Source organism: Clavelina lepadiformis, chromosome 2 (genome assembly GCF_947623445.1).
Source record: "Clavelina lepadiformis chromosome 2, kaClaLepa1.1, whole genome shotgun sequence".
Taxonomy (NCBI): domain Eukaryota; kingdom Metazoa; phylum Chordata; class Ascidiacea; order Aplousobranchia; family Clavelinidae; genus Clavelina; species Clavelina lepadiformis.
The window spans coordinates 2,805,326-2,826,915 of record NC_135241.1 but is presented as its reverse complement, the minus strand read 5'-3'; the positions used below and the strand labels follow the sequence as shown (position 1 = coordinate 2,826,915).

General features: G+C 35.7%; 1 protein-coding gene across 4 annotated transcripts; it reads left to right on the top strand.

Annotated features, from left to right (window-relative positions):
* The first annotated feature begins 217 nt into the window (after positions 1 to 217).
* On the top strand, positions 218 to 21,099 carry LOC143445974 (uncharacterized). 4 transcript variants are annotated; one of them, XR_013113876.1, is made up of 19 exons: positions 218 to 3,851; positions 8,740 to 8,839; positions 10,208 to 10,370; positions 10,515 to 10,565; positions 11,182 to 11,281; positions 12,128 to 12,324; positions 12,405 to 12,552; positions 13,495 to 13,640; positions 13,898 to 14,083; positions 14,243 to 14,409; positions 14,578 to 14,648; positions 15,280 to 15,363; positions 15,597 to 15,680; positions 17,200 to 17,424; positions 17,504 to 17,866; positions 18,044 to 18,175; positions 18,995 to 20,206; positions 20,383 to 20,594; positions 20,689 to 21,099. XR_013113876.1 is itself a non-coding variant. In XM_076945401.1 (17 exons), exons 2-17 carry the CDS (start codon positions 8,754 to 8,756, stop codon positions 19,333 to 19,335), a joined length of 2,544 nt encoding a protein of 847 aa, XP_076801516.1. In that variant the 5' UTR covers positions 218 to 1,735; positions 8,740 to 8,753; the 3' UTR covers positions 19,336 to 20,250. The 4 variants fall into 4 exon arrangements, 3 of the variants coding, with proteins under 3 accessions (XP_076801516.1, XP_076801515.1, XP_076801517.1); XM_076945401.1 differs by lacking the exons at positions 20,383 to 20,594; positions 20,689 to 21,099 and having other exon boundaries at positions 218 to 1,735; positions 18,995 to 20,250; XM_076945400.1 differs by lacking the exons at positions 20,383 to 20,594; positions 20,689 to 21,099 and having other exon boundaries at positions 18,995 to 20,250.
* The last annotated feature ends 491 nt before the right edge of the window (positions 21,100 to 21,590 follow it).

The following is a 21,590-nucleotide window of genomic DNA, read 5'->3' as shown; positions in this document are numbered from 1 at the left end:
AGTTTATTTGAATTCTAAGTAAAGTCTCAAGTAGTTTAACTGAAAGTTTATTCTTATACCTAAACAGTTTAGAGAGATTTTAATATGCGTGCTGTTTATCCATCACGAAACTTCGTTAATATTTAACCAGCTTGAAGCCTTTATTACGACAATGAGTGCAACCTCAGTTCCTTACTAAGCACTGTAAAGCGTTAGCACTTCCGCTACTTTTAGGCTTTGCGCGTTAGCTTTTTGAAATGTAGTTACCAATTTACAGCAGCAGGTTAGGCTTTTGTGAGTTATCATCCAAAACCATATCCAAGTTTTTTCCAAAGTACTTAGCTTCTACCAATTGGTTTATTGAAGTTAAGGTATATAGTTATTAAATTGGTGGACTTTTACCCACAAATTGCATACAACTGTAACGATTTAGATTTACATGCAATTGTTTGTCGTTGAGAATGTTAGGAACTAGTGTCGTGTTAGGTTAATGCAGTAACTACTCGCAAGAGAGTGTTGTATAATGTTTAATAAATGTAACTTAAACGTAAAATCTGTTGGCGAGCATTTTTTGTGTCGACCAAGCCTATAGAGAGACTTTTATCCAGTGACCTACTGAACAGTAAGCTGTATGCTACTTGAGTTTAACTCAATAATATGTGGCGGACGATGAAATCTTTTGGGTGGCTACAGACTACGGCCAACTAAGCTTGTTCTTGTTAGTTGATTGTTCGTTAGTCTGACTCAATTGATAGCGCGTTCATTAACCGCTGATAGCCTAGTTGAGCATCACAGTACCAGAACCAAACTGTCAATGTCTTCGATATTGGTATATAATTATTGATTGTCAACAAAAAGTTTACTGTTTTCATAGAGTTGCATTCGGTAGACTGCTAATACTCGACTGAACGATTGAGAACTAGCGTGTTGAGCGCTGTAGTACAAATGACGTAATTCGGAAGTAATAATGTGTCGCGTATACTAACTACGACCAAAATATAACACAGCGCTGTTGTTAAACACACGAAATAAAACATTAATAACATTATAATATCATCAGATCTGCACGAGAATTCTGTAGGAATAAGGGTTAATTATGACAATTAGCACAGTGTCTCATCATTGCCCATCTCAAGTCATATATCGCTTTTCAGCCAGGGCCAACCCAAGCAAGCGCTGGACCCAACGCATTAGCTGATGCCTGGTACTAGCGATGTCTTTGGCCGTTTATAACTTGATTACGTATTGATATTATAGTAGGCCTAATAACCAAGGGATACATTAATCAAATGCGGAGCTTGTAGCTAGATTTCGGGGTCCTTCGAAAATGTTAAGTTTTCTGGAACAAATCCGGCACGACAGAGGAACTCTCTCCTTCACCTTCTGCATGATGATTAAAAATATATTTTGTTATGTTGGTGTATAACTGTATAGGGTAAGAGACACGCTTGCCGCTCGCATGCTATTACTTTAAAACGGTAACATTTTATTTTAATATTTTAATAATATTTTATTAATATTTTAAGATTTTATTATTTTTATTGCATCCCCTGTGCCAGTAAACTTGATTTGGCGCCTTAAAAATAGCAACTGGCTTCTGACGCTTTGTCGTTTTGGGTCATCTGCTATGCTGGGCTGAGTTGGCCGCCAGATTTGAGGTTTAGTTGCATCGCTGTAGCCTGCAAGGCCTAGTATTGTCTTGTATCTCAAGCACATTCTGGAAACGGCGTTGTTTGTTGGAGCTTGGGTGTACTAGGTAATATACTAGGAGGGTCTGATTAATAACCGGTCTAAGGGTATTCTTATGGTTTGTTCTGATTAATGATTTAAAGACTGTTGTGAACTTATGGGTATAGGCAATGTGTTTTTAGTGTTGCGTTGGTTTGGGAAAAGTTTGCTGTTTTGCCTTATATTCTATGCTTGTGTAATAAACATTTTGTATATTTTTTAATTGATATTTGCTCTGTATAATGTAGACCACTAACTAGGTCTAGTGCAAAAGTGCACAACTAAATGATGTCACAATTTTAGTAACAATAATTTAGTATGAAAATGCATCACATGCATGTGATGGTTGTGTGCTTTTGTGTGCACAACCATGGTTATGCGATTTTGCACTAGACTCTACAATTCCTTGTGATAACTGTGGTCTGTACACAAGAGAATCATAAAGTTGCACGCCAAACATTTTGACATCAGGCCGATGTATAACAAACAAAGAAAGCAAATCAACGTGTTTAAACAGCAAGAATAATATAAACAAAAAATTGAAGCTTCAATGCTCGTCGTAACACCAGAACTTGTGTCTTTGCATGATTGATCACGCATTTGCCATACTTTCCAGTCAGATTCTGTTCTAGTTTGTTTAGCAAATTATCACGCAAATTGTGTTATCATAACGATATCCCAGAAATGATTTAAGAAACACCATGTAAATACTCTAAAATGTATATACTCTTTTGACTACTGTAAACACCAACATATGCAGTTAAAACTTAGCTTTAGAAGCGGAGGATAAGTGTTTATCAGCTGTCTCCCGTAGTTTTGTCTATAAGATAGTAATCGATTATGATTATTATGCAAGCACCACCTTGCTATTGTATCATACATCGGAAATTACACTTAACCTTTGTCAGACTGCCTAATATTACACCGCTTTCAGGCGGTATGGGTACAATTGTACCCACATACATTTTATATTGAAATGCCCAAGTTAGTCTTACTTTTTGTACGGTGTGCCGTATTTATTGGTCCGAACATTTAAATATTGTGCTCTTCGGAAATATCACACGTGTTTTCAGGCCACGTAGACATTGGACAACGCTATAGGATATGTTATCTCTGTGACTTTGATTATATTCAGACAAACAGCTCATTATGCCCCTGTACTCAACTCCTATAAATTTCCGGTGTTGTTGCATGGCATTTCACTCAGTCGAGCTTTAGCATAGATTCATTAGAATTTATTGGCATCCTTATTGTTGTTGTTGTGCACAGAAACACCAAAGATAATCTGGAAGATATGTGGAAAGTACATGCTTTGCCTCTTGTACGTGCAGCTATGCCTCGAGACCGTTTCAAGATGTTGCTCAGATTTATTAGATTTGACAACAAAAATACCCGTGTAGAGCATGTGCAAAAAGATTAAATTGCACCAATATGAGATATTTGGCCTATGCTGAATAAAAATTTGGACAGAGCTTACAAACCACATGAATGCAACACCATAGATGAACAATTGTTTCCATATCGAGGACATATGGGACACATGGGACACGACTTTAGTTGGAACAGTCAGAAAAACCAATAGGTTTTTGCCTAGCAACATGCAACCTGCGAAGGAAAGGGCTGTTTACTCGACCAATTTCGTCTACCATCAAGATGCAACGGGCGGTTCATATGCGCCAAAGAAAAAAAAAATCGGTTGTGCTCTTCTATCATCCATGAACATGACTGGAAAAGTCGAAGCGACACAATCAAGCAAACCAGAGATAATGAAGTATTATAACAAAACCAAAGGTGGGTTGGACAAAATGCTGGGTGAGTAAAGTGTAAACGACGGACATTGCGTTGGCCATTGGCGTTTTTATGATCGACTTCACTGGCTTAGCGTCGTTAATCATCTACAGGGAACACAACCCAGAAATCAAGAAAAAATACCAACAGAGAAAGATTCTGTATGCTATGTATGAAACAGCTATGTATGCCTTCAGTGGAAGCTCGCTCTACCGACCGGATGGTGATGAGAAACCGTTTCCTTCAAGCTGCGGTGGAAAAGGTTCTAGGATGGCACACTGCAACACCGCCAGAAGGGACAGCAACTAATTCCAAAGAACCCCATGGAAGTGGTGGAGCTACACCGATTGCACTACGTAACACAATTTTTGTTTGGCTACTTTTTTTAATGCCCCTTTATGTATTTTTGGGTGCTGAGTTAAAAAATCCAGTTAGTTTTTTCGTACCATCGTTACTTTTCGAGATATTCAAACTTTGATATAGCTGTAAGTACAGCAAATCGTGTTCTACTCTTGCAGTAGACTTTAACTCCACATCAAGGTTCTGTTTGGTTTATTAAACGCAAAAACCAGTTTAAAAACGTTATTGAGGAAGGCTTGAAGATAAATGTAACATATTTTTGTCAAACAGTAAGAGTCGTTCAAAAATGTACTTTTGAGCGAGCTTTTCTTTTATGACTACTCCTGTCTTGCCTTACTAAAGACCAAATGTAGTTTCCCATCATTACACTATCCCAGCGGTCTTTATATCGTTTTTCCATTGGCTCAATATCCTGATGAAATCTCTCACCATGTTCCTCACTGAAGTCACCTAGATTTTCTTGAAAAAAATCCAGATGCGAACATAAAAAATCCAAGCTTTTACACTTTAACATTGTGTTTATCTGAGGACCAACAAATATTCCTCCTTTTATTTTGGCAAGTGATAGTCTGGGAAACACTGAACGGATTTCTTGAAAAACTTGTCCTTGAAAATCCAAAGCTTTGACAAACTGTTTTACCAGACCTAATTTGATATGAAGTGGAGGCAGTAAAACTATTTCCCGGCTTACAAGAGGTTCCCTAATAACGTTGTACATTCCTGGGTTTAATTTTTCCAGTGTCGGCCAATAAATTTTCTCATAGTGCTCACCATCAGCTCTACTATTCCACAAGCAGAGAAAGCAAGAGTATTTTGTGTAACCACCCTGCAGACCAAGCAAAATTCCCAACATTTTAAAGTCACCACAAACATACCACTCAAACTGAGTGTAATTGATTTTAATGAGTAGTTGCTTGACGTTTTCATGATCTTCTTTCATCTGTAAGGAATAAGCAAGTGGAATTGAGGGGTATATGTTGCCATTGTGAAGTAACACTGCTTTAAGACTTTTGGTAGAACTGTCAATGAAACGCCGCCACTGAGTAGGATCATGATCTATTCCAACAGCACCAAACAGGCCTTCTACATCTTTGCAATAGCTAAGGTCTTCAAAAACGTCAAAGTAGACAGAAAACTCCAAGTGCCTATTCCTGTAGGCAGTACTCTTACTTAAATTTTTGCACTGTCTACTAGACATTTTGATTTCTACTATTTAATAGATGAACTGAATCTAAGATTTACACAAGACTTAACTCTACAAAATGTAATCATATGGCATACTTCTCTCTGTAAACAGTAAACGCAACTTTCTAATGAGACTATACTGAATTTAACAGGCTGTGATAAAATGAAAACTGAGATAAGAAATAAAAGCACATTCGTCTGCATTTTACACTCCCACTCCCATTCACTTGCTCAAGTAAATAGGACGCCCATTTACAACATAATAATGCTGACAGACACAGATCATAACCGCATAAAATACCTACAGTTAATGGAAAATCACAAAAAACGGAAATCATTGTATCTTGAAAACGATCGATGATAGAAAAAAACTGATAGCATTTTTGGAATCAGCGCTTGAAAATCATACAGACACACTTAATAAATGTAGCCAAACAAAAATTTTTTTAAATTTTGTTACGTAGTGTTGTTGGCAGCTGCTATGTCTGCAGACGCCAGAAACGAAAACGACATCAGACCAGGAAAATCTCCTTGGCTTGCGTTCAGCCTGTTTGCGACGAGCACTCAGTGACAAAAAACACAGTGTATTAATTGTAAAACGGACTAAAACCACCTGCATTAAGTTTTCTTACATATTTCTGTATCAAATAAATCATTTCTGTAATCTGTTTCACTCAACATTCGATAAATTGTCTTTGTGTTATTTATTCTGGCATCATTTCGATACAAAATGTGTAAGGGTACAATTGTACCCATGCCGCCTCTTAAGAGTGTAAAAACAACTCGATCCTCTATCTCGGTAAAAAGAAAATATTTTTTGTCGAAATTTAGTATAATATAATACAAAAATGTAGAGATGTCAGGAAATTTCAGGTCTCTCAGGTTTCTAGAAAAATTACTTTCTTAATTTAAAATTGGAAAGGTTACAAATGTACCCTTGCAGTCTGACAAAGGTTAATAAAATTACACCAAATAAACACAGTATCATTTGAGACGTTTTCATGCAGGCCTATCTCAACACAATGTTTTATTCCCGAAATTTTATAGATGTAAAAATGTTGAATTATTTAAATGTTTTTGAATGGAATCGAAAATAACGTATAGATAGTGATAAGTTAGTAGATAACTTATTAAGCAAGCCGCTAATTGAAAATAATGATATGTATGTTGTGCTCCAGAGTTATAGCTATTTTTTAAAAAGAACTCCATATGTGAGCACTTTTCGTATTCTAAATTGTTTGACTGTGCAAACATTAAATACTTGCACATTTAGTTAGAGCTTACGATGAAAGTTTAAAATATTGTTGATGGGTATTTATCAGCTACCGCCCCTTATTTTACTTGGTATAAGAAAGTAATTGTTTACATTGATTATGACGTATCAAAAAAGGCCATAAATGTATCTGGGTCTTTATAATCTACTGTTACTATCACTATTTTCTCAGTTTACTTACTAAGTTTCGAGATTTTAAAAATAGCATAAACTGTATTAAACTTTAAGCTAAGAGGACACTGGGTTATAAGGTTGTGTGAAAGTAAAGGATTGTACCATTGCACAAAACATTGACCAACATCGGTTTAGGATTATAAAGAAAAAGGAATAGAGAGGAAAAAGAAAAGAAGACAGTAAATAAACTATTTGATTTAAAGTTTTTTAAATTTTGAGGTTGTTTTTTTCTATTTTCTCAAACACTCTCTTTTTTGCAAACAAAACATTTTTGACAGAAACATTTTTGCATCTTTAGGACATCATTTGTTCAGAATCTTTAGTGAAGTATACACTTATTTTACCGGCTGCCGTTTGCCAAGTAGGAAAATGTGAATGCTGTAAATTTGGCTAGTTCTTGAATAGCACTGTATATTAATTTTCAGCTTAAAATGACATATTAATTCTCACATAGTGAATGTTAACCTGTAACTTAAAACTAAACACTCCGACACAAACTGTCACCTCTCATGAATAAATCTGGTCAAAATAAATTTGAACACAACAAAATAGTGTATCATTGGACAGGATTCGAACCTAAACCTCCAGCATACGGGCCCAATCGCTAGTCACCGGTCTGTATTTCATGGCTGATTTTGCAAAGATCTTGGGTGTACAAATGCGTTTGTGCAGGTGTGCAACGGATAACCAAGCGTACACCTATTCAATCTTTCTCCAGCGCATATCTAGGCTAAAACTTGTAAATAACCACAGGTTTATCTAAAACACCCAATCAAAAATTTTTTAGAGCTGAATAAGTTTTCATCAATTTTTATTGAAATTTGGACAATCATTATGGATTAAATAGATGAACCCAGTCATGTTCACTTGTCGCACTTCGTTAAATATTAACATTGTTCAAATTTTCTTTGTGATTTTTTTTGCTGCCACATCTCTTTGGATATTATCGAGTGACTTGCGAGTCCAATCGCTACAGATGGTGAGACTGAACGAGCTGCACACGTAACGTCTCTCTCTTATCTCCCACACTCTCTTGTCGCTCATCAAAAACCTCTACTTTAGACCCAACCAGCCGGAAATCTCTGCAGCCAAACGCCGGAGACCATGCCCTTCGAAAGGGGAAGATGGACCCGGTGAAAGATGAGGCCCAGTTACCAAGCTAGCCCTTGTGCAAGTGTTCTTGTGCTTAATAAACAAAACTTCGCAAAAAGTTTGCTGGAAATTTATGTTAGGCGTCCAGCTGCCACAAAATACAAACTGCCTAACTACAACTTAGCTTGCTTCTTCAAAAACTTTGCAGAAGCAGAAGAATTCTCGACTAGATGAAGAAAGGTAAGAGCAGAAACTTTGCCCACGTGTGAAACATCAGTGGCAGCAACTTTGCCCACGTGCAGAATGACAACTGCGGCAACTTTGTGCTAAACAGCAGATGTTTCGACCTTTGTGTGAACAAGAGCAGCAGATTCTACCCTGCAACTGCAACTCTCATCGGCAGCAACTTTTACTCCGTTTGAAAGAGAAGAGACATTGATATTTTTTTAAAAGGCAACGAAAGCAACTTTGGCATAATGTGCAAAATGACAATGACTGTTTCTTCAAACTAATACGAAAAGGCAAGAGCAGCAACTTTGACGTAGTTTGGTAAAGCCAACGGCAACACCTTCAATTTTGTGTGGCAGTAGTCTTGATCTTGTATGGAATAGCAAATGCAGGTTAAACCTTATGCATAAAAAGGGCCCAATAATCAAACTCTCAGTAACCAAATTTTGTTGATTTCTTGTCATAGGCGCCCTTAGTAAATAGATCAAGAGTAAACATTTTCGGTTTGGAGAATCCCCCCGGTTTAGTGGATTACCGGACAGATCGCCTGTTGCCAATATTTGTAATGTTTGAATCGCAAAGTTTCAGCGTTTTGTCAAGTTACTAAATTACTAAAAGTTGCTAAATTACTAAAAGTAAACCAAAATAAACTGAAGATTTTTGTGCAACTTACACTACGTTTTTTTGATTCGAGAATTGCTTGATATAGAATAAAATAAAAAGTTAAACTCGAAATGCACACCTTTATTGTTATCATAATTCATGTGATGTGCTTTGTGATTAATTGTTGCATTAATTATAAATGTCTTTTACCCCATAAAAATTTGCATAATGTTCCTGCTTTGGCAAGGTCTATGAATTGCATTTGACTGGTGAAATGGAAAAAATGAACAAACTTTTTGTTGAAAAATTTTGTTTTATTATGATTTTAGGAGCAGCCTAAATTATGACGGAGCAAAAAGCTGGTGGTCAATTGTTTGAACGTTTTCCAGGAGAACCAATGAAATCAACGCATTGCTCTGCCATTTACAAGTAGGTTTCTTAGCTTTTTATCTAGGATTCATCTGCTTATTATGGTTATGACTACCATTGTCTGTATTGACCAAATTTGATGATGACATCTTTTTATTGTATATGTTGTGTACATATAATACATTGACTGCTTTTGCTCCCAAAGAATGAGCTGCATTTAATTCGAAGAATTTGTATCTTTGATTTGTTTGTTTTTCATACCACTGCCTTCACATCACATGATAAAAATACTAGACTTTGTTTGATCTAAAAGTATTTCCTTAATAACCAGTAAAATAATGGCATTGAACCTAGAACCGGTAGTTTCCAACTGCTATAGCACATTAAGCCTGAAATATTTCGCCTTGCACATACTAAGTGGTTGTAAATTACTGCAAGTTGTGGTCACGATACAGATATAACTGCTTTTGCTTGTTATGCCTTAGGTACTGCGAAAACACTGAGCTAGACTGAACTGAACTGCTTTTATCTCAGTTGATTTGCCTTAATTTTTCAGTTGTTTGTTTTTACTGTGGTGTGATGACATGTATCTCTTATCTTTTGTGTACATTGCGACAACCTTGGCTTAAGTTTCAAAGTGTCCTAAAATGGAACCTGAGAATTATACGGCGAAGTAGCGTTCAATTATAAAAACGCAAATCAATGTTCTGAAAAAAACCACAGAAACACTTTTAAGTTAATTTCAAATTACTGAGATTTGAATTTTACTTTTTGGCATGATTTTTTAGTGTTGCACTGGTACTAGTGCAGTTACATCAAAATCAGCAGTTTGTTAAAACACAACTATGTTTTATTTAAATGCATTGCATTAGCCATAGCCCGAGATATGTCATTGAAGTGCAAGTCAATGTGGTTATTATGGAGTAACAATTCTTTTGAATGGCTAACATCACAGCATTGTGTGACAACACACACATGCGTTGATTTCTGCTCTTTGTTGCAGACGCAAACAAGTAGAAAGTATTTAGAAGTGCGTTATTAATCGTGCGGCAAAACATTAGTTCGATTAGATCAGTAAACTCAGTGCTTTGCCTACATTAGACCAGAATTTCCTCTATTTGTACGTCCTGCAACGTTTTCCTCGAACCTTAATGTGGCGCTTTGTGCTGGAAGTCTTAGACTACCCTGCTCTAGCTTATGAAGTCATAAGTTGCTCAAAAAACAAAATGTATGTACTTTTGCACTTAACCATGCTTTCCCTGCACACTCTTGGTCCTATGCATGCAGTCATGATCATTTCAAACTGTTTTGATTGGTGGTAATTTATCTTACCTAATATTTTGAACTGTTTTTGTGAAGGAATGTTGTTTGTTTTAAATGAATACAGACTACACGGCATACTTTCTGTAAAGTTACTTTTATATTTAGGTGTAAAAGAATAGATGGAATATTTATTGCTGAGAAGTGTATGTTGAAAAGGCATTTTCTGAATGCCAAAATGTGTTTGTGCGAAATTGAGAACTTCAAGGAATTCTACAAAAAGAGTTCTTATCCCGAGAATGTGGTTTTATATTTAGGGACAGAGGAAAAAGTAGGTTCAGATTAGGCAACATTTTTTAAAACTTTCCTGCAATTTAATACGTTAGATATAAATGAGATTTATTCAAGCATTAAATGCTAAATGTGCTACGAGGTATTAGAAATAAAATTTTCAATGTTGCTGCATGCATTTTAGGGTGAATTTATGTCAATTTACATGGAATTATGTGATGGAGATATTGAAGAGGTATTGTTGCTTTTTGTCTAAGGAATGTCTTTTCATGCTCATCAGCGTCTTTTATATGTATGTTATGGACTTGCTAGACAAAGACACTATTTAGCTGGATCCAGATTTTTATGATTTAATTTTGTCACCAACTATGAGCTCACTGCATTGTGCACAAGACAAAGTGGACATTGTGCATTGTCCACTTTTAAACTCGCTCTGCATTTAATAATTCATTTTTCCGGCATCTACCACTTCTTAATCCAACAAAAACAATGAATTATGAACAACATTGCGCCCAGGAGCAGACTTTTAAATCCAAGTGTAAGAATCAACAACAACCTCCTAATCAACAACTATTTGATGGGAAGGTTTGGTTGTATACAAGAAAACAAAAACCGTTTCATCATGCAACTAACATAACCACACTACATACCACAATCATGCGCAGAAATCAAAAACTACTACAATACCATATTTTAACAAGTTATGTCCGAATCTGGTTCAGTTTGAAGTGAACAAATACAAAGTTTCCCTTTTTTTGGGTCAAGCTTGGTCCAGTTCATTCTCAGTAATCATTGCTGGAAAGCTGCATGCTTTTTCAATTGAGAATGAGATTTTGTATATTTTTCTTCAGTGGATACATGGTGAACTTCCTGGGTGCAATCTGACTCCCTTGGAAATTTGCAAACAAACGACAGATGGTATCAATAATCTACATACAAAGTGCAGTATGAGTGAGTATGATTCAAATGTATCGTTGACTTTGGTTTACACATACAGTCAGACCTCGTTAATCCGGACCACTTCGTTTTGTCATAAACTGTTGGTTTAGCGAGGTATCAGGATTATAGGAAAGCGTAAAATCAATCAATCTTGCAAATGCAGCACCGTGTTCAAAAAGCAGTATGCATCTTACTCCTATTCAAAGTATGCGTAGGTGTTTAAAGAGAGAAACTGCAACACTATTATCCATACATAACGGCTATTGTTTTCGTCAACTAACTACTGTATCTAGGACAATCGTGAATCATTTTCGCTTCACTCTTAATAATCCAGTTTATCGGATTTTATTGCTATTTATTTGGACATTTGTTCCGAAACTTTTGTGTTAGAGTAAAAGGAGTGGAATGCATGGATTAAAGGAGTAAAATGCATAGGAAGAAATCCGTTCTCGGCAGTTTTGTGTTAGATAATAGAGATTCCGGTTGTTCAGGGTTCAGATTAACGAGGTCTAACTGTATATTGATGGAATGTTTGACCATAGGTAATAACAAAATAACCATATTACCATAGGTAATAACTCACGCAAACTTGCTCATGCTCACTAAGCTTGCTTGTTCTTAAGCCTGACCAGGTCACTCAAGTGAATAATCTAATTGTGTAAAACTTACTGCGTCGTTTTGTCTCTATTTTATTTCTCCATAGCCGTGTGGTCTTCCATCTCCAACTCAGTTACATGTAGCTTTTGTTCATTAGGTTTAAGCATGGAGGCATATTTTTAGTAGAACCCAGCATATAAGCCAGACTTGTCTTTGTTACATATTTCTTAAAATATAACTTGTTAACATGGTGTCTTTCAGTCCACAGAGATGTAAAACCAAGTAATTTTTTGATGCGGATTGGTGATGATGGTAAGACTACTGTCAAAGTGTGTGATTTTGGTTTGACAAAAAAATTACGTTCTGGTGAAACACATGCAACTACGAAATCAGGCAGCACCGAGTCATACATGGCTCCTGAGAATCATACACGAAAAAAAGAAGAGAAGAAAAAATGGGTGTGTATGTTACCAGAGTTTGCAACCAAATTGTACAATGTATAAAACAACACCTAATGGGTTGCATCACATTGTGACAGAAAAAATCTGCGGACATATTTTCTCTTGGAGTTTTATTTAACTATGTTCTCACCAAAGGCAGTCATCCATTTGGTGAGGATCCATATGAACAAGTGTTAAATTTACGGAAACGTGAAATTCCAAAGTTAAATTGCGCAGATTTTTCAGGTAAATATTTCATAGTTTCACACAAAAATCCCAGATTTGTTTTTTAAGCATTTTCATTCATTCGTTTCTGTCTTATTTCACACCAGCTCGTTTTATAAATTACAGATCATCTAGATTATTCACTTTCCTTTATATATTGCATGCGTATAGCTCCAAGGTTACTTTTATCGCATTGAAAATAAGTTAAGGCTAATAAGCTCAAAATGTTTGCAAAATAAAATTATTTGCTAGTTTATTGTTTCCGATATTTAGTCTTAGAATAAGTCTCAGTTTTCAATATTTTGCTTTTAAATTTTTTGTACTAGATTGAAAACTTTAAAGCGTAATTTTTAGCATAAGCGTAAGTTACGTACTTTAAAGTGTATTAAATTATTTTAATTGATTTTATTTTTAATTACTGTTTTTATTGCATTTTTGCTTCACTTAACCGAATTTTGGCAGATTGGTCAGCTAAATTCTTAAACATTTGGCACAAAAATTACAGCTTTATCTTTGAGAATTTTGTTCAATTTGATTGATGGTTTTTAATGGAATATTGAGCAATATTGCTTAGATTTAGTAGATTTTGTGGAATCTAAATATTTTACTTAAAATGGATTAATGTTAAACTTGTTCAAATATCGCCTTCTCATAAAACTATGCTATGTGTTGTAATGAGTAGGCTTGCTAATCCACTTTATGATTAGGAATCTGTTGTTTATTGCTCTGCCTGAGTATACAGGTAAAGATGTGACTGTCTGCTTTTGTACGCTTGGTGTATGTGATAGATGTATTGGGAATCACATGTGTTTTCAACACACTTGAAGTTCTCTAAGTGAGCTTATGAGCTGATTTTGATCTTGGCAAACTTCAGTGGTCATAGTTTATCACATATTCTAATTTTTATTTTTAATAATTTGTTTACATGTTCTTTATTGAGCTAAGTATAGTCTACTTCTACAGATCTTCTATCCAATGAGCAAAAAGAACTTGCTTATGACCTCATAGAGAATATGCTTGCCTTTGATCCTGAAAAACGACCAATAATAGAAGAAGTGAAAGATCATCCAATTTTCTGGGATTCAGAGAAAAAAATTAAATTTTATGAGGTTTATTGGTGTTCATGTTGATTTTATACTTTTAATTTAGTGACATTTTGTACATTATATAATTTATATTGTGACTTGGGTGATATGGTGATAACCCATGTATACATTACAATTTAATTCCAATGTTTATTTACATTATGTCCATTTTCACTGAACCCGTAACCTATATGTGTTTGTTCACTGAGATTGTTGTCATATTACAACTGATCGTAAACTTATTAATGGTTTTGTTCATGTTTTTAGTTTTTTTATTTCAGAAAGCAAATGAGCATTTCCATCGACTTAAAAAACATGATGTCGAATCTTACAAACAATCCCTGAAAGACTTTGAAGAACATAAAATAACAATTAACAATGTTCCTGACTCACTACGAAAAGAGGAAGACTATCCAGTGAAGAAATGTGGAAATATCCACGAACTTCTTATTGTGATAAGAAATATGGTGAGGCTTTAAGATCTTTTCGAAATCACTGGATTTTTAAAAATACTTCATCTTATGTAAGGAAATTGTGCATGTTCTCAACCAGCAAATACTTCCATCTGTACACTGGTATGTACATATTTTGCAGTTTTACATTTTTCCGATGATTTTGTATTTAAGAATCAACATGCTGAACAGAAGGAGTCTGCAGCATCAAGACTTCTTCTCGGTGTTTCAGAAGATGGCAGTAGAAACTACAATGATTTTTTTGAATCACTCACTGGACAATACCCTCGTCTACTTGCCCATTTAAATAACTTCATAAGAGGGGAACCATTTTGTCGAAAGTTTGTGAAATGTTTGCGGTGAAAGTATGTGAAATGTTTGCGGTGATGGGGTTTCCCCCATATTGCGATAAGTGTGCTTTTTTAATCTTACATCTTAGTATTTTAATTAAAAGAAATAAAGATTACATTTTTTTCGTAGAAACGTCTAACAAAAATGTTTGATTGCAGATCTACTTCCAATATTGTTGAATCATCTATAGAGAATGTATCACATCACCACGCAAATGAGGACGTCACTAGTAAGAGTTTAATTGTGATGGTAACATGTTACATACGTTAGCTAATTGTTTGCAAAACCTTTGATATAGCTTTATGTATATCATGTTCTCGTACAACTCATGTTGGTTTAAACCAGCGGTTCCCAACTGGGGGTACGAGATTGAACATCAAAGGGTACGAAGATCCTTGGGCCACAGAGCAATATATATATGAAAAATTCCATCAGAATTTTTTTGGTACGAAGAATGCTCTGACCTGACGAAGGGGTACGAGCAGCAAAAAAGGTTGGGAACCACTGGTTTAAACATTATATCAAGTATTTACAAAACTGTCACAGTTGCACTTTTTAATGATCTGCAATTTGTAGCAAGAAAAAAGTTATAACTAAAATGAACCTGGTTCTAAATTTCCAGGATTACTTGCTATGGCAAAATTTTTGTAAAGATGCAGCTTAGTGCACAAGTACAACGGGTTTAAGTACCCAAGGGTGATAGGCTAATAGGGCTAGTATAAGTATCTCTTTAGTGTTAGCGCTTTATCGCTGTATCTCTTTAGTGTTAGCACTTGTCATAATTGTTCACTAATATTTTGTCTTGGTTGTTATTTCTATGTTTTAGTCTTATGTCATCTTATTTTGAAATTCATTTCCAGCTGCTCCTGACACGGAATTCACAAGAAAGGACCGAGCAGATGGAGCTGATGAGGTTTCGAGTAATGTTGCCAAAACATCTTCAGGTAAAAAGTGAAAGCTGTTTAAGAGAGAAAAATATTTGGGTAATTGCAGATTATGAATAAAAAAGATATTTTGCTTGTTTGTGCTCTTCCGTGAGCATGGTGCACTTAACATCATATAACACAAAAAATCTTTTCTACAATTTCATCTATTTCTTAACATTTGTTCAGTTATATCCGACATATGCATGTTGACACAGATTTTGATCTCTCACTTTAATTTGTGTAACCAACAGAGCAATCTTTCTCATCCAATGCCACATCCATCCAGGATGAAGTAATTGTAGGTCCCTCTACTCTTACAACCCAGGAATTCCCAGGTATAAACAAGGGACATCCCCTGAAGAAATTGTTTTGCTAAAGACTAATCACACTGGTATTTTATTTATTATGAATTATATGATTTACACCTAACCATAGCCCTAGGTATTAAAATATGTTTGTTGCCTTGGTTATTTCAAACTAAATTGGCAATTTGTAGATTTCATATCTCTTGTTTATTCGTATTTACTTAGACTCATTCATAGTCTGACTCGAGTCACTTTTTGCAAAGACTCGAGTTGTTTTCCTGTTAAATAGGTTTCAATATTATGTAAAAAAATTTTTTTTTGATTTTCTTAGCCACAACATTAAAATTTATCTTGAAATGAAGTTTGTGCGTCCACGAACGCATTAGCAGCGATACTCTTTTAGCCGGTTAACCGGCAGAATTATATCCGGATATCAGATGGAAAAAAAAACTGCGGTTAATCGGTTATCCGTTATCCGGATAATCCAACCGTCGAGCGCGTTCAGAGCAGCAAAGCAACGAAGCAAATTTTCAAAGATTTTAAAAGTTCCTTTTTGACAGAAACTGTGTTTTTGCGTTTTTTATATAACTTGACTTGACTCCAGTCTTATGTGCGAAATGACTTGACTTGGTTCGTTTCAACTCGAGTTTGGTAACATGGTCATAACTCTGCTATATACAGGGAACGCTGATAAACTACCGCCACTACGCGTGTTAGTTGTAATATCTTTTATCATACGACCTGTTATATCTATCTTCTATATTCATAAGCAACCTGTTTTCCACTTCGCTTATTTAAATGTGGTCAAAGATCTTGGAAGAAGTTTCACATTCACAGTATGGAAAGGTTAAACTCGTCGACAAGTGAACGTGTGTTGGTTAAAATCATTATCTGTTTAACAGCTTGAAAGGCAAAAACGCACAATCCTGATAAGTTGCTTATACCTTGCGAATGTTTCCAATAGATCTGGCTTCCTGTTTAATTGCTAAGGCGTGTTAAATTATGGCTGAACTAAAACGTAAAAAACATTTTACGCCCAATCGTAGTATTGTGCGCCATCTTGCGGTAAAAACTATCGTAGTTAGCTCCAAACAATGGTTGGCATTACTGTCTAACTCTAAACTATACCGTAGTACAGGGCAATGTAAAACGAGACAAAAGTTGCAACAAATGAGATGTATATTTTTCAAAACCGAACATCCGTATTAACAGTTAAGATTAAAACCAAAAAAAAATTTTGCAATGTTGACGTCATCCGATATAAGTGGGTCATTTATTCATACTTTGTACAAGATCTTTGTCAAATGTTGCATACGCTTGCCTTTGTTTTCAATCCATTACTTCAATTGATCAATAACAATTATATATTACCTCATTAACAATCATATTGACCCGCTTATTTCAAGGATAATCCTGCCACAGAGATGTGACAAGCATATTTCTCATCGCTGTATATTTCAGAGCAAAAAATTATGTTCAATGCATTGATATTAAAGCAGGGTTAAAAATGAATTATTTAAAATTTAACTTTTGAATCTTTTCAATGCAGGGTTGGAAATTACGATTGAAAAACTCTCATCCATAAATGATCTGATTTCAAAGCAAAAAATAAACGAAGCACTGAAGGTTTGTGAAGATCTAAAATCTGCAATGAAGACCACTTCCCTAACCGCTGATGACGCAATAAATGTTGGAAATGATATCATCGCTTACATGTCGAATCTGAGTTGTGAGACATATTCACCGATAATATTGCCACTTCTGTTGCTTGCAGGTGATCTTACTTAAACGTTAAACATTCTTAAGCACTCAACAAACTCAAGTAAGATTACTCAAACTTGTATTGTGCGCAGGTGATCTTCACAAACAGATTGATGATCCTACCGAGAAAGTGAAACTGATGAAGAGATGCGCATATGAATGTTACCGATTTATTTTGCGATACAACAAAAATCTGCAACGAACCACATATCGTCATGTGATTTCACGCATGACTGGCTTCGTTCATTCCATCCAATCAGTGAAAGTCGATGATAAAAAGTTGGTGGCAACATCGAAAGCTGAATGTTGGACGACCATTGGATTGTGCCGTAGATATCTTGCTGAATACTCGCGCGCAATCGAAGTTCTCCAACCGGCCATCACCACATTGGAATCCACATTCGGCGATGGATGTAGGAAGATGGGGTTGTACTCAGCATGCTGCAATAATATGGGTTCGTATGTTAATTTACAACGTCATTACCAAATGGCAATTTATGTTTTAAAATGATAATTAATTCATTGTTTGTTTATGAATTGATGATTATGACGTCATTCGGAATTATGGTTTACAATCGAGTTTGTTCATTTTATAAATTTTTTATCGTAATCATGGATTTATAATTATTTAGGTACTGATTACTACTTCAACAACCAACCTGAGGATGCTGAGGCGTTCTACATCAAATCATTTCACGTTAGTCAGGAAGTGGAAGATGAGAGCGAGCAATGGAAGATGGAAAATATTCACTGCACAATTAATGGTAAGAAATAAAAATATTTGTTGTCTTTGTTTAACGTTGGATGATGTTGTCATTGATTACGTCATAGATATTGACGTAATTGAACCCATTCCTCCCATTGAACGCTTTAGGAAATGACCTTACTATGACGCGAGTAAAATATAAATTCTTACGTTTTGTTAATTGATGTTGCAAAGCATCTGCACAGCGCATCATATCCGTTTCTTTATCTTCTACATATTACGTAATAATTAAAATTATAGCGTTACGATTGTCTCGTCTTTATTACGTAATAATAAGCAAATCAAACATGCGACTTGTTAGACTGTTGCAATCGCTTGAGAGTGGCAATTTTACCTCTGTTGTAAAGACTTCTGTTTATTGTGACGTCACCTTTGTTTAATCGCGCTCAACTGAATGCCCGCGCACAAGATATGTTATGACGTACCAGGCTGAGATGGAAAGCATTTGGAGAAATCGTCACTAATTTGCAGTTAACAACGAGATAATCTTTACCTGTGTCAATAACCTTGAATGATTTCTGACTGTAGCGATCTTTATCGCGCGAGTAAACTTTGTTCTTATAGCACGTGATCAGTTATTTATTATGGAAAACGACAGGCACCATGTCTATATGTGGTTAATTGTTAAATTTTTTTGTATATTTAATTCGAGTGAATTGTCTGTTTAATTACTTCAGTTGTTACGTCAGAATATAATTTATGTGACGTCAACATACGTGTGGACATATTTGTCCCAGCTATACAAGCTTTTGGATCAACTACTTTTTATCAATTTTAGTTTTGTATAATTGTGACTATAATTGTTTTTGTTTTTTAGGTTTGTGCAACTTGTACCAAGACCATCCAACCATGACGAGAGATAAAGGAAGTGACGTTTACAACTACCTTCAAAAACAAAAGCGCCTGACGGGACTTCCCCGCTTCTGGAACATGTTACTATGTTTACGGTTGATGATTCTTCTCAATCTGGGTGGTGACGTCAAATCCATTTGTTGCAATGAACTCGCCACCATGGCAGCGAACATATCACCACTAGCTGATCAACGCAACGACTTATGTATCGGACTCAAACGAACCGCCGAACATTTATCAGCAAAGAATGAAGACGAATCACGGATGTCTTTATTAGTATGTGTGGATAAATTTGAAAAGTGGTGAAGCGCTTTTTGATTTCAATGTTACTTCTGGATTACGTCAATCATCGATGACGCCATAGTGATGTCAATCTGTGATTGTTGCAGGAGTAGATGTAACGTCCAAATTAGCATTGTTGTTTATTCCAATTATATGATTTAAGTGATAATGATTTATATGATTTGTGTCGCCCAAAACTCCAAATAGGTTGGTCATTGCGTCTCTAGCCTCGTGTTTCTTTGTCTTGAATTCCTTTCATAAGAGCCGATGAGCTGTGACCTACTTGCTTAACGCCCAGTTTCTTTGTTAGCGCATCAGTTTAATCCCACCCAATTTAGTATGTATTGCAGTTGTTAGCCTAACTTGTTTAAGTGAATGTTGCATGCAGTATGATGAGTTAGTTGCCATTCAACCTGTTGTAATGCCTATTTCTTAGCCACGTAATTGAGATCAAATTTACTAGTATTGCCGATTATTGTTTTGTGTGCAGACTCACAGGGTAGTGTTCATTTTCTTACTTTGGCCTTGTTTGTACTTTCAGATAATAAGTACTGTAATATTACCCTGGGTTCTGTACTTAAAGAAATCACACACACCCATACACGCTCGTAGATTTGTAGCTGTTCTATTCGTCTGTTCAAGTGATCATTGCTTTTTAGCTGTTCAATATAAGACTTTCAAGAAATCTGTGTGCATTTCTAATATCCAGGATAGGGTAGAATTCAGGCCTTGCTGGCCCGAAGGACACCCCTTAGGGCTTAGGTGATCGGCATTTATAAATTTGCCGGTTACAGTAGATTATGTTAAGTTTTATTAAGTATTAGTATGACGATTCATGGATGTCTTTACTAGAATGTGTGGATAAATTTGAAGAGTGACTTTTCCTTATATGAATGTAACTTTCACATTACGTCATTATTATCATGAAATATATGTGTGACTCTTTGATTGTTGTACAAACGTATTTAGTGTTATCACGGGTTTCATTATGAGCGTTACTAAGTCATTATTACGTGTGTATTTGAGCTGTTTGATTTTGACGTAATTATGACGATTTTATGTTATGTTAAGTGCTGGCTACTTCCTACCAGAAAGTTGGTCTTCGTATGTGATGTTTGGCTCCTGAGAAACCTAGTCCTGTTGTTGCCTCAAACTGACAAAATAGTCGACTTAGAGAAGTTGAGTCTAGAATGTGTATTTAGAAAATTTGCTCGCTTTGTCAGAGTCGAAACACTACCGCCTGTGACGGCATCAGCGGTGGAATGATTGGTCGCCACAGCAAGGTCCGTGACTTTACTGTTGAATAGCTTTCCTTGAGGTTTGCCTGATTCCTTACAAAAGTTACTATTATATATTACATTATTATATTCATTACAGAAGGTACAAAAGTTAATCTGTAAACTTCATTGTGATGTCACCTAATTCGTTTCCTGTTTACGCTGGTGACTTTATCTACCATCGTGTTAACTTGGGAATATATCTACACCGATACTAATGGAGAATGCCCGGCTTCCTGGGCAGCCAACAACTACCTGGTCTTTCTCTTCAGCCAGGAGGAGGAAGCCAATCACGAACCAGTTGTTTCGAGCTATAAGCGGCTAACGTCACGATTCCTTTTCGTAACCAGCATCTTCTAGTTTGCGACTCAATATTATATCTAAATCTAAAGAAAATAGGTAATCACTAGGGATGTGCCGCAAGGAAGATTATTCGGGTTCGTGCGAACCCGAATATCATGAAGGTCGACACAAACGAATCCCGAATCTATTCGTATCACAACCAAACAATAAAATTTCCTACAAAAGTTGTCAAGTTTTGCTTCTAAAATGACGTAATCGATAAACAAATCGCTTTCTTTTGAAAAATAGTCTTTAAAAAACGATCGAAAAAGCAAAATCGTTAGGAAAACGACCTTCATTGTAAGTACTGCTGACTCTAGTTTAGCATTGTCAGGAAACTAGATAATCATTTTTTACGAAAATCAGTACATTTAAGTTATAAGTAATATTGTATTCGGGTTCGCCCGAATCTTTCATAAAGGCAATATTCGGCGAATCTATTCGGGTTTGGGTTCGTATCGGCCCATCCCTAGTAATCACCTAATAAGCCGATCTATTTTTATTAATTATTTATCGTTGTGTCTTGTGAGAAACCTTCGACTTTATTAGCTGCAGGTCGCAAATTTTCAAGTTTGCGACTCATTATCAGGCTATACCTAGGTCCAGTAAGAAAACTGCGGCTGCGGATACCTTCCACAACTAGAGGCTAAGATTTTAAGC